General features: G+C 39.0%; 2 protein-coding genes across 4 annotated transcripts; both read right to left on the reverse strand.

Moving 5' to 3' along the window:
- Positions 1–3837: 3837 nt before the first annotated feature.
- LOC116062215 (5-aminolevulinate synthase, nonspecific, mitochondrial-like) lies at positions 3838–8901 on the reverse strand. Of its 2 annotated transcripts, none has more exons than XM_031316860.2 (11): positions 8788–8901; positions 7390–7595; positions 7060–7236; positions 6762–6893; positions 6450–6669; positions 6119–6303; positions 5783–5962; positions 5348–5512; positions 4982–5250; positions 4668–4830; positions 3838–4268 (listed from the first exon to the last, which is right to left on the reverse strand). In XM_031316860.2, exons 2-11 carry the CDS (start codon positions 7577–7579, stop codon positions 4108–4110), a joined length of 1842 nt encoding a protein of 613 aa, XP_031172720.1. In that variant the 5' UTR covers positions 7580–7595; positions 8788–8901; the 3' UTR covers positions 3838–4107. The 2 variants fall into 2 exon arrangements, with proteins under 2 accessions (XP_031172720.1, XP_035864391.1); XM_036008498.1 differs by having other exon boundaries at positions 6450–6666; positions 8788–8900.
- A 1013-nt stretch (positions 8902–9914) lies between these two features.
- spo11 (SPO11 initiator of meiotic double stranded breaks) lies at positions 9915–18093 on the reverse strand. 2 transcript variants are annotated; one of them, XM_031316862.2, is made up of 13 exons: positions 17894–18093; positions 15793–15906; positions 14877–14965; positions 14438–14504; positions 14221–14329; positions 13645–13731; positions 13300–13324; positions 13021–13130; positions 12813–12912; positions 12380–12417; positions 11918–11994; positions 11398–11509; positions 9915–10898 (listed from the first exon to the last, which is right to left on the reverse strand). In XM_031316862.2, the coding sequence occupies exons 1-13, from the start codon at positions 18004–18006 to the stop codon at positions 10779–10781; spliced, it is 1161 nt and encodes a 386-aa protein (XP_031172722.2). In that variant the 5' UTR covers positions 18007–18093; the 3' UTR covers positions 9915–10778. The 2 variants fall into 2 exon arrangements, with proteins under 2 accessions (XP_031172722.2, XP_031172721.2); XM_031316861.2 differs by having other exon boundaries at positions 13288–13324.
- Positions 18094–19878: the final 1785 nt, after the last annotated feature.

Below are 19878 nucleotides of genomic sequence, written 5' to 3' on the forward strand. Positions count from 1 at the left end.
GAGGGAGGAGTTTATTACTTATGACTTAAAGTCATAGCTGAAATATCACAAAGTTTTGTATCACTAGGTCTCAATGAAATAATTTTGCCAGTCACAATTTTGTCAACCACTATCATATTTAAAAACTGCTGTTTGTGATATTATAGCAAGTAGATTCTGACTTTTAAGGGGGTTGTTATCACCAACAATCACTAAATAGGATTCCCACATTTTTCCTAGGGACTTTATTGGTTCTGTTCAGTGCTACCAAATGACTTCGTAAAGACCATGTGTAACTAATTACTTATTAATCCTATCACTTTAATATTCCCAGAGGGGCTCAAGGTGTGTCTGTAACAATAACCTTGCATAATATTTGCATAGTTGCAACTTGCATGATTTCTACTTTTTTTAGGGTGGACATTCTTGGCAAAAGCGACCTAATATATGCATTATCGTCTCATTATTCCCCTGACCTATGTAGCATTTTTCTGAAGCGCTCTTATTATAACTTTTGAAACTGAAATACTATGATATGCTGCATTTTAGACAGCACCAGATACTATATATTACTATACATCATATACCAATACTAGTTTTATTACAACAACTATAAGTTCATTACACAAGATAAAAAGTGCAATGCAGTATTTACAATGAAAATTCAGTACACAACAAAAAATGGGCTGAATCCAGTAGTTTTCCTCCAAACTCCACTGTCCTTCACTCACACTGCTGAGTACTTTGAATTGGTGATGCATTTTTCTGCAGGAGAGCAGCAGAACATTTCACTACGGAAGTATGTTGTCATTTTTCATCATATTTACGATCATATTAGACACACCCTTGAAATTGCTCTCTTCCCAAATGTTCATGTTATTTACGAGGTGAAGTATATCAAGGACATTTCTTTTTAAATTATTTCCCACGCTATATTACATGGTGATCACAATAGGAAATTCACAAGCATGTTGCTGTGCATGAATGTCTTTCCTAGAATGCAACCCCAACATTCCCATGGTACGCTACTGATGTGAATGTGGAGGAATAAAGAGAAGAAAAGGGAGAGAGAGAGAGAGAGAGTGAGAGAGAGAGAGAGAGAGAGAGAGAGAGAGAGAGAGAGAGAGAGAGAGAGAGAGAGATGTGTGCAGTGAGAATCCAGCCACGCAGCTCATCTGTCTGCACACGTGAGTGGGGGAGACAGATGTGCAGAGCATCGGGATTAACATAGAATGAGGAATTGAGCTAAACCTGCACACACAGTCACTCACATACACACACAAATGCTCTCAACCATGGACTGATCGGACAAACAACAGGTACCATATCATCGCCACACTACACCACACCATTATTTAAGCACCTGCCTCCAACAGACAACCATCACATAAGCGTTTGAAAACCAACACACACACTGCCTGTAGTCACTTATACCCACATGATTGCTGTTCCAGTTGAACTCTCCTCCAGCAAATGTAGAGGTGTTCGACTAGCCTTCAGACTTTTGACAGTAAGGCACTGAGCCTGCTACAAAATACAGTGATAGATGAAGGATATAATGTGTGACAATGAGGTCAAACAATGCAAGGCAAGTATTTTCTGCCAACCTTCCTGGCATTTTGTAGATTTACTGGATTCACTGTATGAAGCAAGAGCTATTTTAGGTAGAAGGATGACCCTGTTTATTAATCAAATCCAAGAACGAAATGGTGCTGTTGTGTATGATCCTCTGTATAGTGAATATGTCTCAATGTTTGAAATTCAAATCAACTACATCAACACAGCATGTAACTGGAGTATTGATTCATGTTCTGAGTGGTGGTCACCTGACTGCTCCACTCCCACCAACACTTTGGTTACATAATGCGCTCCAAACGTGAGCTCATGGTAATTCACTCAGATAGAAAACTAATTTACAGAATCTCAGGTTTTGCCCTGTCACATGCAGATGTACAGTGGGAAGCACTCAGAGATGAGACAGATGGGAGGAGATCTTCCTCTCCATTGATGTTTCTCCGCATGTGGGCGCAAAGAGCTTTTTATTGAACTAATTTGATCTAGACATGCTGATCATAGGCCACAGGGTAGAAAACGTATAAAGTCAGTAACACGTTATTTCTATCTAAGAAAAAGCTACATAACAGAACCAGGCTGCTACATTAATGGCAGATAAATCTGACAATTCAATTTATTTAAAACGTTCTATAATTTCTGATTTTGCATGTCTGCGACACTGACACATGCTGTGAGGTAAAAGTGTATGTGCTGCATTGTATTACAACCAATATGATGTCCCATACTATCGAGATGGGAAACACAATATCCTGTTCTATATTAATACCATCTAGTGGTTCAGCATGAAAGCTGCTGCACCAGCTATGAGTCATCTGCAAAGGAAAGAGGAGTCTGGAGTTACAGCCTCACAGCTCCATACAAGAGACCCAGTGTGCCTCCGTGTGGTGACAACCAAGAATGCCATTAAATGCATTTCATGAATGAATGACCAGAAGACCACAAATCTGCCCTTAAGTTGATTATACATGAGCACTACTACTTGATGCATGTCTGCCTTTTTGCTGAACCAGTAGGTTTTCCAATAAATACATATTATAAATGAAAAATAGTTATTGTGGCATTAATGTAATATGGTGTTCATGTTTATGATATACATATGCTACTTATTACTGGTCTCTCCGAGGTTTCTTCCTAAAAGGGAGTTTTTCCTTGCCACTGTCGCAATAGCTACTGCTAATGCTTGCTCTTGAGGCAATCACTGTAATAGTTGGGGATTTGTAAATTACAGAGTGTGGTCTACACCTACTCTAGCTGTAAAGTGTCTCGAGATAACTCTTGTTATGATTTGATACTATAAATAAAATTGAATTGAATTGAATTACAATCATAACTATTTAATTTTGTAATAAATGACATGTATCCTACACCACCCTAGACCCAAACCACACGCTTTCTCCATCACATTGTATCTGACCTTTGAGGGATATTTTCTACAGAAGGAAGCAATGCAACATTCCATGACATGTTGTAACTGATACAAGAGATAATCCTTCTGCCAGAAGAACTGCATGTAATGAAATAGTTTACATATACAGTACACGTATGTGCAGCAAATATCCTTGGTGTAAATGTAAAAAGATAGCACTATAAGTGAGACATGGTTTGAGATACTGTGTACAACAGGGTTGGAGTGAGTGTGTGATATTCCATGCCATTTGCTATCTCATTCCCTTCATACTTGAAGATTATTCTAGATTTTGCATAACACATCATTCTAGATATTGGGGAACGCGTATTATGCACATTTGCAACTAATCAATAAGACAACCCACCTAGTAATATACTTTTTAGAAAGGCAGCATAAAAAACACAATTAAACAATACATGATTGCCTTTGCTGATGTTTGCTACAAGCATAGCTTCTCTGAAACAGCACTTTACCAACCCATAGGAGTTGGAAAATGTTAGTTCAACCTTTAGATGCTCTGGAACCTAGCGATATGTAGAAAGCCTCATTCAAATGCTGCACATTTGTTTTTTAATTGAGGGATTCCTTTACATGATGTAAATTATGCATGGGACAAACATAATATATACAAATATATGTATTTGTAAATGTTTGGCATTTTGAAGTCATAATCAATACATGTAAAAGTGAAGACACAAGAGTAAATCAACACTTTAACACTCAGAAATTATTATTGAGAGTACCACTAAAAGGACAACAGATTTAAGATCTATATAGATTGCAAGCTAAAAGTACCTGTACACAACTTTCTTTTACCATGCTTTATAATTCACCTATCATTAACTGTTTTTTTTTACAGCATCCACAATCAACACTTTACCCACACATTTTTTTGGTGACAGAGAACATTTTACACACATATCTGATGCCCACCACTCAGGACCAAGCATCGGACCTGGGGTGCCAGAGCCATGTTAATGTGTGATTAATAATAATGGATGATCATTTTAACTTTCATAAAGTGTCTTTGAGCACCCTCTATAAATAAAATGTATTATTATTTTGACTATTTAATGTGAATTTAAATAAATAGCTTGAATACTATAGGAGGTGGGGCTGGTAGGGATTTCATGTTTTAAGTAATATCAGGCTACTGCTGATATCATGTGACTGAGGCCTGTGAAATAGGACTTCTCCCTCTCACTCATCAGCTCGAAGTGAAGAGGCTGCTGGCAGAAGTCACACTCTGCTGAGGAGTGTGGCCTCAGCTCCATACCCACCTCCTTCCACGTCTTCACCAGCCGGTCTGTGGAGACGAAGCAGGGGAGGATAAGGATGATCGTTATCATAAAATTGTGGATATTAGATATACAACCTTAAAGCGTAAAAAGTTTCAAAATAATCCATAATAATAATAATAATCCATAAACAGTGCTGTGGTTAATAATTAAATACTTGTATTACTATCCAATGCAGCTACTGGGCTTCAGAGTTGCATTATTCACCAAAACATTTTCCGTTAACAGTGCCAGTAAATGCAAGTTCATGTATTTCATCATCTTTGCTAATGACGAGGTTAATTCCAGAGTATAATAATTACATTTCGTTATTTTTCCAATTGAAAATTTAACTGCTCAATCCAACACAAAATACTTTGTATATTTTTGATTCATGAAATAGGCATCATAATTTATAGTGGGCATACCAACAAAGTAGAACATCATCTGGGGAGTGTGGTGTGGTGTGGGTGCGATGCGCAGAAGCTCCTCTCCTTTAGCCACAGTGGGGTAGTTGATTGCCTGGACGTAGATGTTGTAACGAGACATCATGATGTCACAGATCTCAGTGTTCTTCTCTGCGTCTGCCACCTGCCAAACAGATACATCATATGTCAGATTCACATTCCAAAGTGTCTGAAATGTAATTTAGGCTATTAAGGGGCTGTCCTATAAGTGAAAGATTCCCACGTGAATCTCTGCATCAGCACCAGTTAATTGGCTACATTAATAATTTCCTTACCCGGACAGGAATAATGTGGCTCGGGCAGTGGACCACCGGAAGGCCTGAGTCCATTAGCATCTGTCGGAGCAGCTTGACGCTCCTCTGATGTTTCCTCCTGAGCACCTGGCCTTCCTCACTTTTCAGAACCTTGATGGACTCATTTGCCCCTGCCAGCAGCATGGGGGGCAGGGAAGTGGTGAAGATGAAGCCTGCAGCATAAGAGCGCACTGTGTCCACCAGGGCGCTGGTGCTGGCGATGTAGCCACCCACGCAGCCAAATGCCTTGCCTGGACATGAAACCCATAATAAGTCAGAGAGGCACATATGTAACTGGTAAGGGTGTTACAATGGGTTCCCACTTATTAGTAGAATCCCTCTACTTACCAAGGGTTCCAGAGATGATGTCCATCTTGTGCATGACTCTGTCTCTGTCCCCGATCCCTCCTCCTCTGGGCCCATACAAACCCACAGCATGAACTTCATCCACAAAGGTAATGGCACCAAATTTGTGGGCAATATCACACATCTCTTCGAGTGGGCACACAGCCCCTGTAGACAGCACCGTGTTTATTAGACTATTTAAGATTGTATTATACACAATAAACACTAGTGATTTATTGGTCATTTTGAGAAATACAGCTAATGTTATTAAAATTGTTGTGGTATTGTATATAACAGTAATTTAATAAGTTTACGGAACACTAAACTATATAAATCCTGTTTGTCTATAACAATTTACTAATCAGTTAGGCGAAAATAAAAAATCTTTTACATGTCCTATTAAGACACAAGACACTTGCATGGAGGGATTCGACTTACCATCCATTGAATGCACCGTCTCAAAGGCAACAATCTTTGGAGTGGAGGGGTCAGACTTCTCAAGCAGCTCTTGCAGGTGGCTGACGTCATTGTGACGGAAGATAAACTTCTTGACCCCACTGTTCCTTATACCCTGGATCATTGAGGCGTGGTTGCCAGCGTCGGAGTAGATTTCACAACCTAGAGGAGTAAACAAATGGGGGGGGGGAATACATTCTCCTCTATGAATGTAAGTCTGAATCAAGAAAAAATGTGATCATTACAATTTTGTATCAAAGCAAAGGCATGGAACTTAAGGTCACATTTTGTAATATTCCCAAACTTAATTTAATCCACCTGGTAGCATTTTTGCCAGGGTAAACAATGTGGAGTCATTGGCTACAAAGCAAGAAGTGAACAGCAGTGCAGCATCTTTGTCATGCAGGTCAGCTAGCTCGTATTCGAGTTCCACGTGGAATTTGCTCGTCCCTGAAATGTTTCGTGTGCCTCCAGCACCAGCACCGTGCTTCTGTAAAGTCTCGCTGGAAGAAAAAAAGAAAGCGTTTATTTTCTTAAAACTAGCTTATTCTCATATCTCATCAGGGCTGAATCTGAAATGATCACCATCCACATATGATTTATGTTTCATCAAGATTATGGGTGACAGCTGATCAGTGAGCCTACTCACGTGATTGTCTGGGTGACTTTGGGGTGACGGCTCATGCCGAGGTAGTCATTGCTGCACCACACAGACACGTCTCTCTTTGCATGAATGGACTCTGAGTAGTCATCTGCCATGGGGAACGAGGAGGCACGCCGGTTCACTGTCTTAAAAACCCTGTATGTGTGGTCTGTCTTCTTGCTTTCAATCTTCTTTTCAAAATACTCATCATACTGGAAGGTCACTACTGGTGAAGGAAAAAGTTGAAGGAGGGTTTTATGAGCTTCAAATAAAATCTCTTTGAGAATTATGGTTCATTAAGAAGAATGTCTTAATCACCCTCAGGCAGATTGGTCTTTAGCAGGTGAGACACTTTGAAAGATATGGGTATAAAACGGGTTTTTGGTGCCCCTGTGTTGGCCTTGTCTGCCTCGATAAGATCCGCAACAGATAAATCCACATCTTGTTTCCCTGTTCGAGAAAGATGCACAATATTAATGATCTCTAAATCAATGCATGACATTCATTTGCTATGGACAGTAAATGTCACTAGAGTGTGTATGCTCCAAACAAGAACCTTTCACAGTTTACATAACTGACTTACTGTATGTATATGCGTGGCTGTGCGATTGCTTACCTGTGGGCACAGAGTTCATTTCCTGGACGTCCTCTTGCAGCTCCAAGCTGGCCTCTCTTACTACCCTGTTGTTTTTCTGCACCATTTCTGCAGCCAGGAAAGGGCATTTAGAGCCTACAGTCTGGCCAGCAGGTGGCGTGACATGCCCTGGGGCCAACTTGACTTCATTCTTTTGATCTACAGAAGACAGGAATACATTTCTATCTATGTATTTTCTATTTCTGTCTACAAAATAAAATAAATACATTTTGTTTGCATTTCATTTGCCATTAATTGTATTGATTTAACAGTTCATCATATAGAGGCATAACAGGATGGCTTACAACTGACCATCAATTGTTGGAGAGCCTTTGGATGCAGAAGCTGAAGAGGACAGAGCTCTGGCCAGAGGTCTGGAGGCCAGGTCCATCATCACAGGGCACTTTTGGGCATAGCTCGCCAGTGATGACTTCACTGCCAGCTGCAGGACAACACTGGGCACCACAGCGAGGAAAGGGCACCTGCGGATCACTGCGTCCATATGCGACACTCTTGTTCTACAATATATGAGAAGCGGAAAACAAGTATGTCAAGATAGTTTTACTGTGAGTTTTCAAGGAACACAACATGGACATCAATAGCATACAGGTCAGACACTGCAATGCAACCGACCCTTCCTACTTAACATCGTCAAATTAAAACAGATACCATGGGCAGTGTGATAAAGAAATATTTCTAAAACTTAACTGAAAATGAAATAATCCAATTAAAGGTGGCACTTCAACAATGTGAAAAAGTTTAACTATTCAGTTAACATTTGAGAATTTTTTTTTTGTTTTACCATAACGGTCCCATAAAATGCCTACCTTCTCTTAATAGTCTCCTAGTGCCAGTCTTTTATTTTTATTTTTTTTTTTACCTGAACACATCCCAGTCCACCTTAACATAACAGATGAAAAATGTCTTGCGAAACATGACTGATTCCACACTAATCTAAGACCAGTGAGAACTGAGAGGATGTTATGTTTAAAGCCTAAGAGACTACTTTTGTTCACTCTGCTCTGTCAGTGTCAGCTGTCCTTGACAAGTGGGAAAGGGAAGGCCTCTCAAGGACCTGTCTTGCAACGAGAGCAATCTGGCTGCTGTTCACATGAAACAGATCCTAGAACTGTAACAGACTGAGCCCCCACCATTCCATTTATTACAAAACGGGCTGGGACTCATACGATACACAAAGTCAAACGTAATGCTATGTATTAAAGTCCATTTTTTTTTTTTTTTTATTGTTTTTAATTTGTAAATACAATACAAGTATTTATTGCATTGGAGGAAACTGACTCAGAAATTATTATTGAGAGTACCACTAAAAGGACAACAGATTTAAGATCTATATAGATTGCAAGCTAAAAGTACCTGTACACAACTTTCTTTTACCATGCTTTATAATTCACCTATCATTAACTGTTTTTTTTTACAGCATCCACAATCTGATAAATAACAAGGATTTGGGATGAAAACTAGAATATCCAGTTGCTTTTGTCATTCAACGTTTCAAGAGGCTTTTAGTAAAGCAACAACTTTCACATACAGATTAAGGAAAAAAAATACAATGGAACTGAACAGGTATTTATTTTTTACTTTTAAATCAGTTCAAATCAGTAAAGATGTATCAAGCCAGGACAAAACACTGTAAAAAAACTGTAAACCATCCTTGCTATATTCCCTCATACAGTTCTTATAATAACTCACCTGGTTTATCCTTTATCATTTAAATGCTGCTCAGTCTTGTTCCTCGGCAGTTTTCCAAAAAACGGTTCTTCTTCTGCTACTTCTATTACTCCAGCTGGAGAAATTATAACATTTCGGTCACTGCGGTGACGTAGCAGTAGTATGTTGCACAATAATTGAGCCACGCCCACCAGCCGTCACGTAATACTGCCAAAGATCGTCTATTCTAAACAGGAAGCACTCTACATCTATTAAAGTAAACCGTTCTCTTAATACATCCATGAAGTAAACACAAGCTAGGCCTACTTGTAAACATGGGTCTGATTTAAAACTTCACTTTTTCAATATTACTAAAGTTGTCCACCTCTTTAGCCCTAAAGATAGTTGTTTAAATGTCAATACTAAAAATGTGCTTACTGTACTGGGAAGTGGTAGTAAGTGGCTAAGTACATTTACTCAAGTACTGTTGAAGTACATTTTTGAGGTAGCCTATTTTACTTGAGCATTTTCATTATTTCTACTATATACAGTACTTCTATTCAAGACATTACAGGGGCAAATATTTTACTTTTTACTCCACTGAATTTATTTCACTGCTATTGTTAGGCAACTGACATGATGATGCCTTTATCTCAACGAATAAAAATAAGCTATGATCAATTTATAAAATATGATGCATTGCTGTAGTTTAAACAACCTAAACATGCATGAAGCAGTTCAAATGAGCTCAACCTTGACTAACTAAAACATCAAAATACTTTTTACATGCACCTACTGAATAACACTGACAAGGGCCATTCTGCTTTAATTAAGGTTGATTGATGATTGAAGATTGATGGAATGTTACAAACTCCAACACAAAACTTTGTTTAAATGCTTTAAGCAATTGTTAAATAAATTAGACACTTTCAACATAATACCCAGTAAAAGATAGTCAGATAGTGTTGTGGGCGGGACATTAAGTCAGACTCAGTGGTGAGTGAAACTGAACCAGAGGGACAGACACAGAGCTGTAGCGGAGCCAAAGTAGCACACTTTTTAATTATATAACTTTATCAGTTATCAGGCAAATAAAACGCTGATAGAGATAATCTGCAAACTGCCAAAAAAACGTCCCGATAATCAGCCTATCCCTAGTTTTTATACAGTATACATAGTTATGGTTAAATTAAGTAAATAAATACGTAAAGAGGAAGCACGCATATAAAATGGCCCTCTTCTCTAAAGATAGGCCTTGAAACCGGCTGTCTAGCCTAACAGTGATGCATGTGCCTCCTGAATGGCTCTACTAGTCATAAGACTGTCTACATTTACCAAACATTTGAGTTGTGAAATGTTTTTTTTTGTGTTTGAGGACAATTTACCCACATTAAGAGCATATAATGGGTGGGGTCTTTACCTCTTTCTTCCCTGATAAAGCTTACAATATTGCCCAATTCTTCCATTTAATGAACACTGTCTCCACCTGCTGGAGAACCGATTACACAAAGAACAGCAACGTGAGCCTTTATACAGTATGTTGTGCATTAATGAATGAACAGCCTCACAGATACTCCAGTTCCAAACCACTAAATCATCATCATCTGCTCACTTGCAGTCTTTGCACCAGCACAGTGGTGTTCAGTGGCTGTAAATCATGCAAGGCAATGCTGAAACCATTATTGTAGAAAAATTAACTCCATGAATGAAACAAACAGTGTGTTTAGTGACTTTGCAAGGTCCAAACATTTTGGGAATATAAACAAGGCCAACAAGAATATAAAGATCAACAACATGCTCTGACTTGTCAATGGGATTACAGGACTTTAATGATAGGAGGAGAAATTTCTGAAACGCAATTACAAAACATAAACACACATAGTCACTAATAAATATGCAAACATTACAGACCAACTTAAAATTTCAATCTGTCTGCCAACGTTAGGCAGGACAGTTACATGGACGATCTTTCTTTAGTTTTGCAACAAGCTTTAGCAGTTCACTTGTTTTTCCATTGAGAGGCAGCATTGGGCTCAGACCCAGCCCCCGTAACGCAGCTTATTGGGCAGGTAGATGTTGGTGAGGAAATCAGGAGCTATGGCTGCTAGGGACTGGATTTCAGCCTTGACCTGAGTCTGCTGCATCAGTTCCATCTACAACAAGAGCAAACACGCAGTTGTAAGGAGCATGCAAGACTATGCCGTGCAAACAAGCATAAATCATCAGGTGTTTATCTCCTGAACAGAGTGGCTCTTCTGTATCCTCAGTACCAGCGAGCAAAGAGTCCTCTCACACACATTCCTACGCTGTGTGTCACATGAGCAGAGATGTTGAAACTCACTCACTCGTTAATCCAATCTAGTCGCATGTTTTAAGTGTTTTAGTAGAAAAAAAACATTGATTTGATCTCACGCGGGGACAGAATTTGGTCAAATTGAACTTACTCATTTAGAATCGAGAACTACTAAAAGATATCTAAATAGGATAACACTCCAATAATATTATATGGAGAGAAAGTAAACAATACCGAATTATATTTTAGTCTTATTACTAGGTTTCTTGAAGTGATAGGATTCAGATCCCTTCATCGCACTTTATTCAGCTAACAAATTTCTATGCTACTTCTGTCCTTTACTTTGAAGCCTTTCTCACCTCTTTCTGCCAGTCAGGCTGGCTGGTTAGGTATGGCCTTTTAAGGAGGCTGCTAAGTTTGCTTTCATCTCTCTTGGTGAGGGGGATCAGGGCATCCTCGGGAACCCGCAACCTACAAAATGAAACGTTGATTTTACAACACATACACAACCAAATACATTTTCAGAAAATGACAGCAGCCAGCAGGCAGCTCTGTTGATGGATGTCGTCCCCACAGTAGGTTTTCTCCCACTCTCAACAGACTCCCACTGAAGAGTTATTATGTGTATGTTTTGGGGGAAACATAGGAGGAAAGACTGTACAGACTACAATTAAATGTATGTCAAAATGCCCTTTGGGCCTAAATTTGTTCAAGGGGACATATACTTAAAACTCAATATGCTCTCCGATGCAGTTCCTTAAAAAGGGAAAAAAAGGGCGACAGCAACCGAAACCAAAACAAACAATCTAAATGTCCCCAGAATACAGTATAATCCCAATTAGAGGCAGGAGGAGGAAGTAGTGAAGGTTGAGTCCAAACCTCTGGAGGTCAGAGGGGAGGAGGCCTAGCCACATAACGCTGGGGACGGTCAGATTGTGGGCCTCAAACGACATGGCCTGTGGAAAAAAAAACATGCACACACAAAACACACACACACACACACACACACACACACACACACACACACACACACACACACTATCTCAGCACTGTACCTACATAATGTGATTATGCCCAACACATGTCCACAATGAAGTTTATAAACACAAGGAAGGATGATTACACAAACATCACAAAGATCAACAAAGACGTTGCCACACGATCACTCAACATTTTCACTCCATACAATGTCAGTATGAATATTCTTAGATGGATGATTGGGACTTTTTTTTCACTTGAAAAAAGGGGCATAATTACATATTGTATTGCTAACAGAAAGACATTGAACAGGCCACATTGGATAATATACAGTACAGGAATAATTGGCATGGCGGGACTCACCACTGATCCGTACTTGTAGATACACATGATCTCAATTCCTAGGAGAAAATCAGAGGGAGAGACACAGACACGCTGCAATCACCAACATACCAGAGCAATTATCCTCTGAGATGTGTAACAGAGCTTAGAACAAAGTAAAGCATTACATATGTGTCTCGCCATGCAATGGTAAAAGGGTTAGAAGTATGGAGACTGATGGAAATTGAGCCATCCCGCCAGGACGAGCTCACGCCAACGGAAATAATAGTCTGACTAGGCACCATGACGTAGCGGACAGGTGCTAACATCTGCTGGCTTAGCGGGACATGCAACCCAACTGTGTGGTGTGTGCGGAGATTGAAAAGACAGTCAAGTGTTGTTAAACGTGTGGAAATATGTGAAGTATGAGTGAGGATAGGTAAAACTGATATGCACTCAGATGGATGATGAGTACCGTGAGGGTCAGCATCCACCAGTGCGAAGATGGGGATGTGCAGCGTGTCCCAAAGCTTTCTCACCATCAACCTGCTGTTCACATCTGGCACGCCTTTACCCTGATCCACAAAAACACACCTGTTATGCATACAGAACGCTAACACAGCCCTTTTTGAGAAATTTTAATTAATATGATTCATAAAACGAGAAAAAAAAAAAAAACACACTGTAATTATGATGCAAGGAGACAGCTTTGCACAGAAGTCGTCATCCAGTAGTCTCTGAAACGTTGCGTCCTTCTCAACTATCATGACAAATTTTGCAGATGACACAATATCTGCGCACGATAAAGAAAAACACAGACCTTGCAACCACACACAGAGAAATATATTAACTACACCATATGACATTCTCAGAGGTATCTAAGAGTGACAAAAAGGTGAGGCATTGATGCGCATACACAGTGAAACTCTCAAACAAATCACAAAGGATACTTCTAATCCCACCAATGTTCGATGAAACTGCAACAGCCTAAAAACCAAAAAAAAAAAAAAAAAACAGCCATAAAAGTGGGTTCAACCAGTAAAAGATGTCTACTGTAAATACATTCCTTTCTGTCATAAGCCTCGTAGTACTATTGTTGGTTCGGTCGGAAACACAAGGTACCCTGTGGAGCTGCTGACACAATGTGTTAGTGAGAAACCAATAGAAAAACAACTTTTCTTTTTAGGATGAAAACTCCTCAGGGTACCTTTAAGTACCCATAGTTGATGCACTGTGTCTCAGTGTGCTTAACATGAAGACTGTTTCAGTTAATGGGGCTGTTAGTTTAGGCTGTTGATGGAGCTTACAGCAGAGCCGGAGCGGCAGTCAATCCTTGTGCCGTCCTCCTCCAGATAACATAGATCACCTGAGATTAATCCCTTGGACGTGGCCATCTGGTGACATAAAAGTTCCACACACAAGTTAATGCATGCTCATATTAACACATGCATATGCACAAATACTTCTGACACCGCCTCTTTGAATTCAACTTGAATTCAATATCTTTTCAAGATTATTTTTTGGGCTTTTCCGCCTTTAATGGATAGGACAGCTAGGTGAGAAAGGGGTGAGAGAGGGGGAAGACATGCAGGAAATCATCACAGGTCAGATTCGAACCGTGGACCTCTGCGTCGAAGCATAAACCTCTATGTTTATGTGCGCCTGCTCTACCCACTGACCCAACCCGGCCACAACTTTAATGCAATTTCTGTTTGATCAGAAGAACCTTTTTTCCCCAGAGGTGTTTCCGAAGTTATGAAGCAGAACAAAATGCTTAAAATGCCGCACTAAACTAACAGATTTCATCTGTGGGACCTGAACTAATAATAACTAAGTATATCCAAAAGGATCTTACATTAACATGGACACACACACACACTTACCACATGTAGTGATCTGCGAGGAACCTTTAGCATGCAGGAAATATCATCCACTATACTATCAACCGTTTTTTGTGAACCAAACAGCTGTGTGTTGTTGTAATAGATGTCTCTGCGGAAACAAAATGTAAATCTTTAAATTCAGGAATAACCCAGCCAAACAAAACTGCCTCACAAAAGCTTTAGTGATCATTTAAAATGTGAATTGACAACAGATTACCTTTTGGTCGCATACGAGTTGCTCTGCACAAGTTTGTAGATGACCAAGAAAATCTTGAGAATTTGCGCTTCAAAAAGAGAAACAACCAAAGCTAAATCAGTTATTATAAACAATACATTCACTTATCACACCATTAAAAAGGACTGAAGTGGAAAAAAAACATTCTGTTCTTAATTAGGATATCCATGTGGTAAACCGATCCCTAAAAGCCTCTTTCAACATATACTGCCTCTGCCAATTTGTCACCTAAAACTAAGTCTGACTTTTACTGCTGTTTGTGCAGTTTTTGCATGTGGTCACAATGAATATACAGTAAATGAAAGCCACATGAAGTGCAGTACAACTGTAAAGTTTTTTTGACTAAGAGGAAAAGAGGAATGTCGGTTGTCAAGAACAGAAAAGAGAAAATATAATCACAGGGGTGTGTGTATCTTCTCACCAAATTTATGAACAGACGACGGACTGTCGCTCCTAATGCTGGTGACGGAACTTCCTGAATTCATTTGAAGCCCGATGGCACTGTCAAAACTTAAGTGGGAAGTAATGGAATAAAAACATATGGACATTTAAGTGGAAAAGAAGGGAAGAAAAGAGGCAAATGAAGAAGAAGAAATGAAGCAATCTACACAGATCGTGTGTGCTACATTTACTTTTTTAGCTTTGAAAATCAGCTCCACCACCTGTAAGCCATCCAAAATTCCCCACACCCCGAGGGCTACCTGTGGGAAAGCCTCCCCCGTACCTCACCGTCCTGATTCCTGTGTGAAACCTTTGGCGCTCAATCTGTGGGATTCTCATATTTAAATGGGCCGGGCTAGAATGTGCTTTAAGCTATGGGAAGGTTTGATCCAAACAACACCAGACAGTCTGCTTTGTTGCGAGCATAAGGTCTCTGCAGCCTAGTCGCATTAAAGCCCTTTGTAACTTTGTGTGTGTGTGTGTGTGTGTGTGTGTAGGCCAGTGCTTTTTAAATCCTTATCATTCTGCCATCTTTTAAGCAGCAGGAAGTTATTTCAACTTCAATCTCTCTGAACCAAAGTTGAAAGTTAAATATTTTTTTTTCTACTACCTGGTTGTCCCTGCAGTCTGCTTACAACATACCTTATACAAATTCAGACAGAGTTGAAGTCTATATTAAACAGCAATTTGATCATCTTGTGTGGCCTGGCCTCCCACAAAAACCTATGTAGATAAATGTTTATTTATTTCTTTACACAACGTGACTGCTTGTGTTTATCTGTTAAAGGTCAGACAGCTTACACGGATCCCACAGTCAGTGTGTAAAATGACTGCAGTGTTCAGGGTGGGTAAAAAAAAAAAAGTTTTCATGCTACAGCGTGTTTAAATCAAGTTACCTGACGTTGGCCCAGCTGGATCTGTTGGGCAGTGCCAGGACAGGGTTCTCATCTTTGGAAAGACTTGTCACTATTCCTAGGATTACGTTTTCAATGCGGCTCAAAATTTCCCTGCTGGAAAAAAAAGATACAGTGCTTTGAATATGGGGCTGGCAAAAACCTAGCACAGGGTTCTGTATTTTTTCATAATACTTAAGCAAAATATATATATAGTTATAGAGCACAGTACGTTTTCTGGGAAATGTGAGAAATGGTTTATGGATAAAATAATCAAAGAGGAATAGCATTTCTGAGTAATCCAGTGAATAAAACCCTGGTACTTCCAATATTTCCCTAAAGCAGTGCTGTTCACTAATTTGCAATATTGTCCACAAATGGTCTAATATTAGTAGGGCTGTAATCGACTAAAGAAATTCTTAGTCGACTAACACTTATATGATTTTGAAGATTAATCGATTAGTTGATGTAATCGACAGAGCTGTGCTCTTTGAGAGGTGGTTAAGACTAGAAAAGCACAATATAAATGTAGTTAATGAACCATCTGTAAAACTGAGTTTCTCCACAATTAATCCTGCAAAAGCACCACTTTAAATCTTGTGTTTACCATAAATGTGCTCATAAGTTTCTTGGAAATGAGTAATTAAGCATGAATAAGCATAAAAAATGACTCATCAACTAAAGACATCTTAGTCGACTAAGACCAAAACGATCGATTAGTCGACTAATTGACTAAGAGGTGGCAGCCCTAAATATTAGAGATGCTGTGATAATAGCTACTGTACTACAGTACAGTTTGCAAAATCTTTGACAGTTGACACATTTATACTGACTCAACAATAGGGTTGGGCATCATTTGGATATTAACAATTCTGATTCCAATTCCGATTCTTCCTTTCGATTCCGGTTCTTATCGATTCTCGATTCCGATTCTTTGAGGGGTGGAGTTGAAACGGGTCACATGCCTATTTTCACAAATAAGAGGAAAGTTTTATTTTGATTCAATGGTGGTTTGCAGTTTCACAGCTTTTTCAATGTAAAATAAAGACAGACTAGAGCGCTGCTTACTGTGCTCCAAGGCTGCAACACAACAAGCGCCTGGCCGCTTCGGAAACCAAAACTTGCGCATAATAAATTGGGAAGCGATGATCGGATTTGAAACCAAATCCTCTAAACGATTCCAATAAAAAAAACGATTCTACTGGAATCGTAATTTTTGAAACGATTACAAGTAGGAATCGGTTCTCGATGCCCAATCCTACTCAACAATGGTACAATTGTTTTGGTCTTGGCTCTATAAACAATTGTTGAGTAAAGTGTCAAGATTTGTTGCTGATCATAACTACCTTTAATTCACGTAGGAAAAAATGTATAGTTTGGATTCACTGAATATGATGCTCTGTTTTTCCTGATTAATTAAATAAAAAAAATTGTTGACCCAATTTTATGCTCAGAAATCACAATTTACAAGATATAAGCTAAACTTTTGTGAGGTGATTATCTAGCTACGTGAAACACATCTTTAAAGATTAAACATGTTCTACTTTCTTTCATCATGCTAGTCCCCCTGGCATACAGCTACACAAGTTAGCTGTAGATTCCTTGCTGTATACTATATATGTGTTCTAATGAAGTTAGTAAGTAGAAAAAGTAATTATGTCTCATGGTTGTCAACCAACTCTACACAGTTTGTTAGACAAAGACAGACCCTTAATGATATATCATCAATAAACCCAGTCTGACAATGTTATTAACATGCTACCGTTAACACAGCGCTCACGTTATGTCTGCAGGATATACAGCTAATTAGCTAAATTACCTGTTAGCAATGTGGTAATATAATCACAGTGCAGAGTAAAATCTAGCTAAACTGCCCTTTGACTAACGAACCAATGATTAAACCTCGCTATATTATAATTAAGCTAGTGAAATACCAGTTGCATTAACCAGTCATTTTGCTGCTGGAAAACGCGATAGCACCGTGATGGCGATGGCACCTGCACAACATGTAACAAGGATGACATCTTACGTTAGCTAACTCAGCGTAACCGTTCTCTTAATACATCCATGGTAACATCACGTTAGCTGGCAGACCGGAACTTACTAGGTAATTTCTTCTTCAACACGCTGGCAGCCTGGCATGACTTCGACATTGTTTAGCAGTTCAGCACGGAGCTTGTCAATTTCTGTAAACTCTGCTTCACAGGATCCCATCATCTATTGTTACATAAGACGGTACTGTATTGAAATAAATTGTATACACGATGTTCCCGCGTAAGGATTTTGTGGAAACCTCGCGCGATTGGCGCAGTTGAATGATTGGCTGAATTTTCCAGCCGGAAGAACTCACCTTGCTAAATTGTTCTAAAGCCATGGACGTATGTTTTGGACATATAGCCAGAGAAAGAAAGACCCATGGAATAGACTGAACAATGGAATTAATTCACTTCCACAATATTTACATGGTAAGACGATGTTCACAACATGACATTCATAAATGTAGCCTATTCAGTGTTTCTGAATGGGATTCAAGTGGAAAATTGAAATATGTCTACAGACTAGCCCCAGTTTGTGCCTCTTAAGCTCTTATAGGCCTACATGAAGTGGTGAAAGAAGCGAAGTACATTTATTTAAGTTGTACTGTACTTACTACAGTTTGGAGGTACTTGTACTTACTTAATTATCTACATTTTATGCTACTTAATACTATTCTATTTGACTACATTTCAGAGCTAAACCAGAAAAACTTATTGGCAGGTGCATGCAAGACTTTTACTTATAATAAAGTAGGCTATTTACGGAGCCCCAGACATGACATCCGAAAAAAAGAAACTAATTTGTGGCCACAATATGCTAATTTGTGGCCACGAAATGCTAATTTGTGGCCACGATATGCTAATTTGTTGCCACGGTATACTAATTTGTGGCCACGAAATAGTATTTTGGGGATAACGACGTAGCCTAACTATAATGCGGGTAGTTATGTCGTCCCTTCACACTAATCTGGACACGTTTTCTTATTTATAGTCATCACAGAGCCAGTACCTCAGAGGTCACCATATAAGTACAGTACCAGTTACAGTGGGGTCACATATTCTGGCGGCTGCTACTTGTCAGATATGGTGACCTCTGTTGTACTGGCTCTGTGATGACTCCAAATAAGAAAACGTGTCCAGATTAGTGTGAAGGGTGACATAACTACCCCAAACAATATTTTTAAGTTTTACTCCTTTATTAAGCAGTTACAGTTGGGTCACATATTCTGACAATTTACCCAATGTGCTGGTCCATTAAATATTTAGGTCTTTCTTTTCTTTACAGTAGATTATGATTATTTTAAGTTTTAAATGTAGGTCTAGTGTAAGGTTTTAGGTAGGTTATTACAAATGTAACTCGTGCATGCAGTCACAAAGAAATACATGTTTAGAAACATTTCAGAGAAAATTTACCTTAATATATTTTATTTACTTTCAGATAAACATATGTTACTATGCCTGAGGTGGTTAATATGGTCACTAGCGGTTTACTCTTTCTCCTTAGGAAGCAATAACAAACCGCGAGCAAACATACAGCTTGCACCCGTGGATGTAATGTATTAATTTTTACGCCGTTCCCAGCCTAAAATACAATTCAATCAAATCATCTCTGTCCATAACTGCACCTTTAGCTTGCTCTGGGTAGCCTATGTGCCCCACACAGGTATAGCAGAACTGCCCGCATTATAGTTAGGCTACGTCGTTATCCCCCAAATACCATTTCGAGGCCACAAATTAGTATATTGTTATTAGCATTATACTGCACAACAGAATATGAAATATCGTACTGGGCCTATACAGTATATAGTAGCCTATATAAAATATGCATACTTTTTGAGTTTTTTATGCTTGACATTTACTTGGAGTATTTTTTCATTGTGATATTGCTGCAAATGTGCACTTTCTGCAAACAATCATTCAGTATTTATGATATGCTGCCACATCTAAATTAAACCAGTTCTCTTGTGATTTTCTTCTTGACTTTATGTGCTAAACCTTATCCTCTCTGTATTAGTTCAATTAGTACTGATGTCCTTACAGGCACATAGCAAAT

The sequence above is a fragment of the Sander lucioperca genome, chromosome 12 (assembly GCF_008315115.2).
Source record: "Sander lucioperca isolate FBNREF2018 chromosome 12, SLUC_FBN_1.2, whole genome shotgun sequence".
Taxonomy (NCBI): domain Eukaryota; kingdom Metazoa; phylum Chordata; class Actinopteri; order Perciformes; family Percidae; genus Sander; species Sander lucioperca.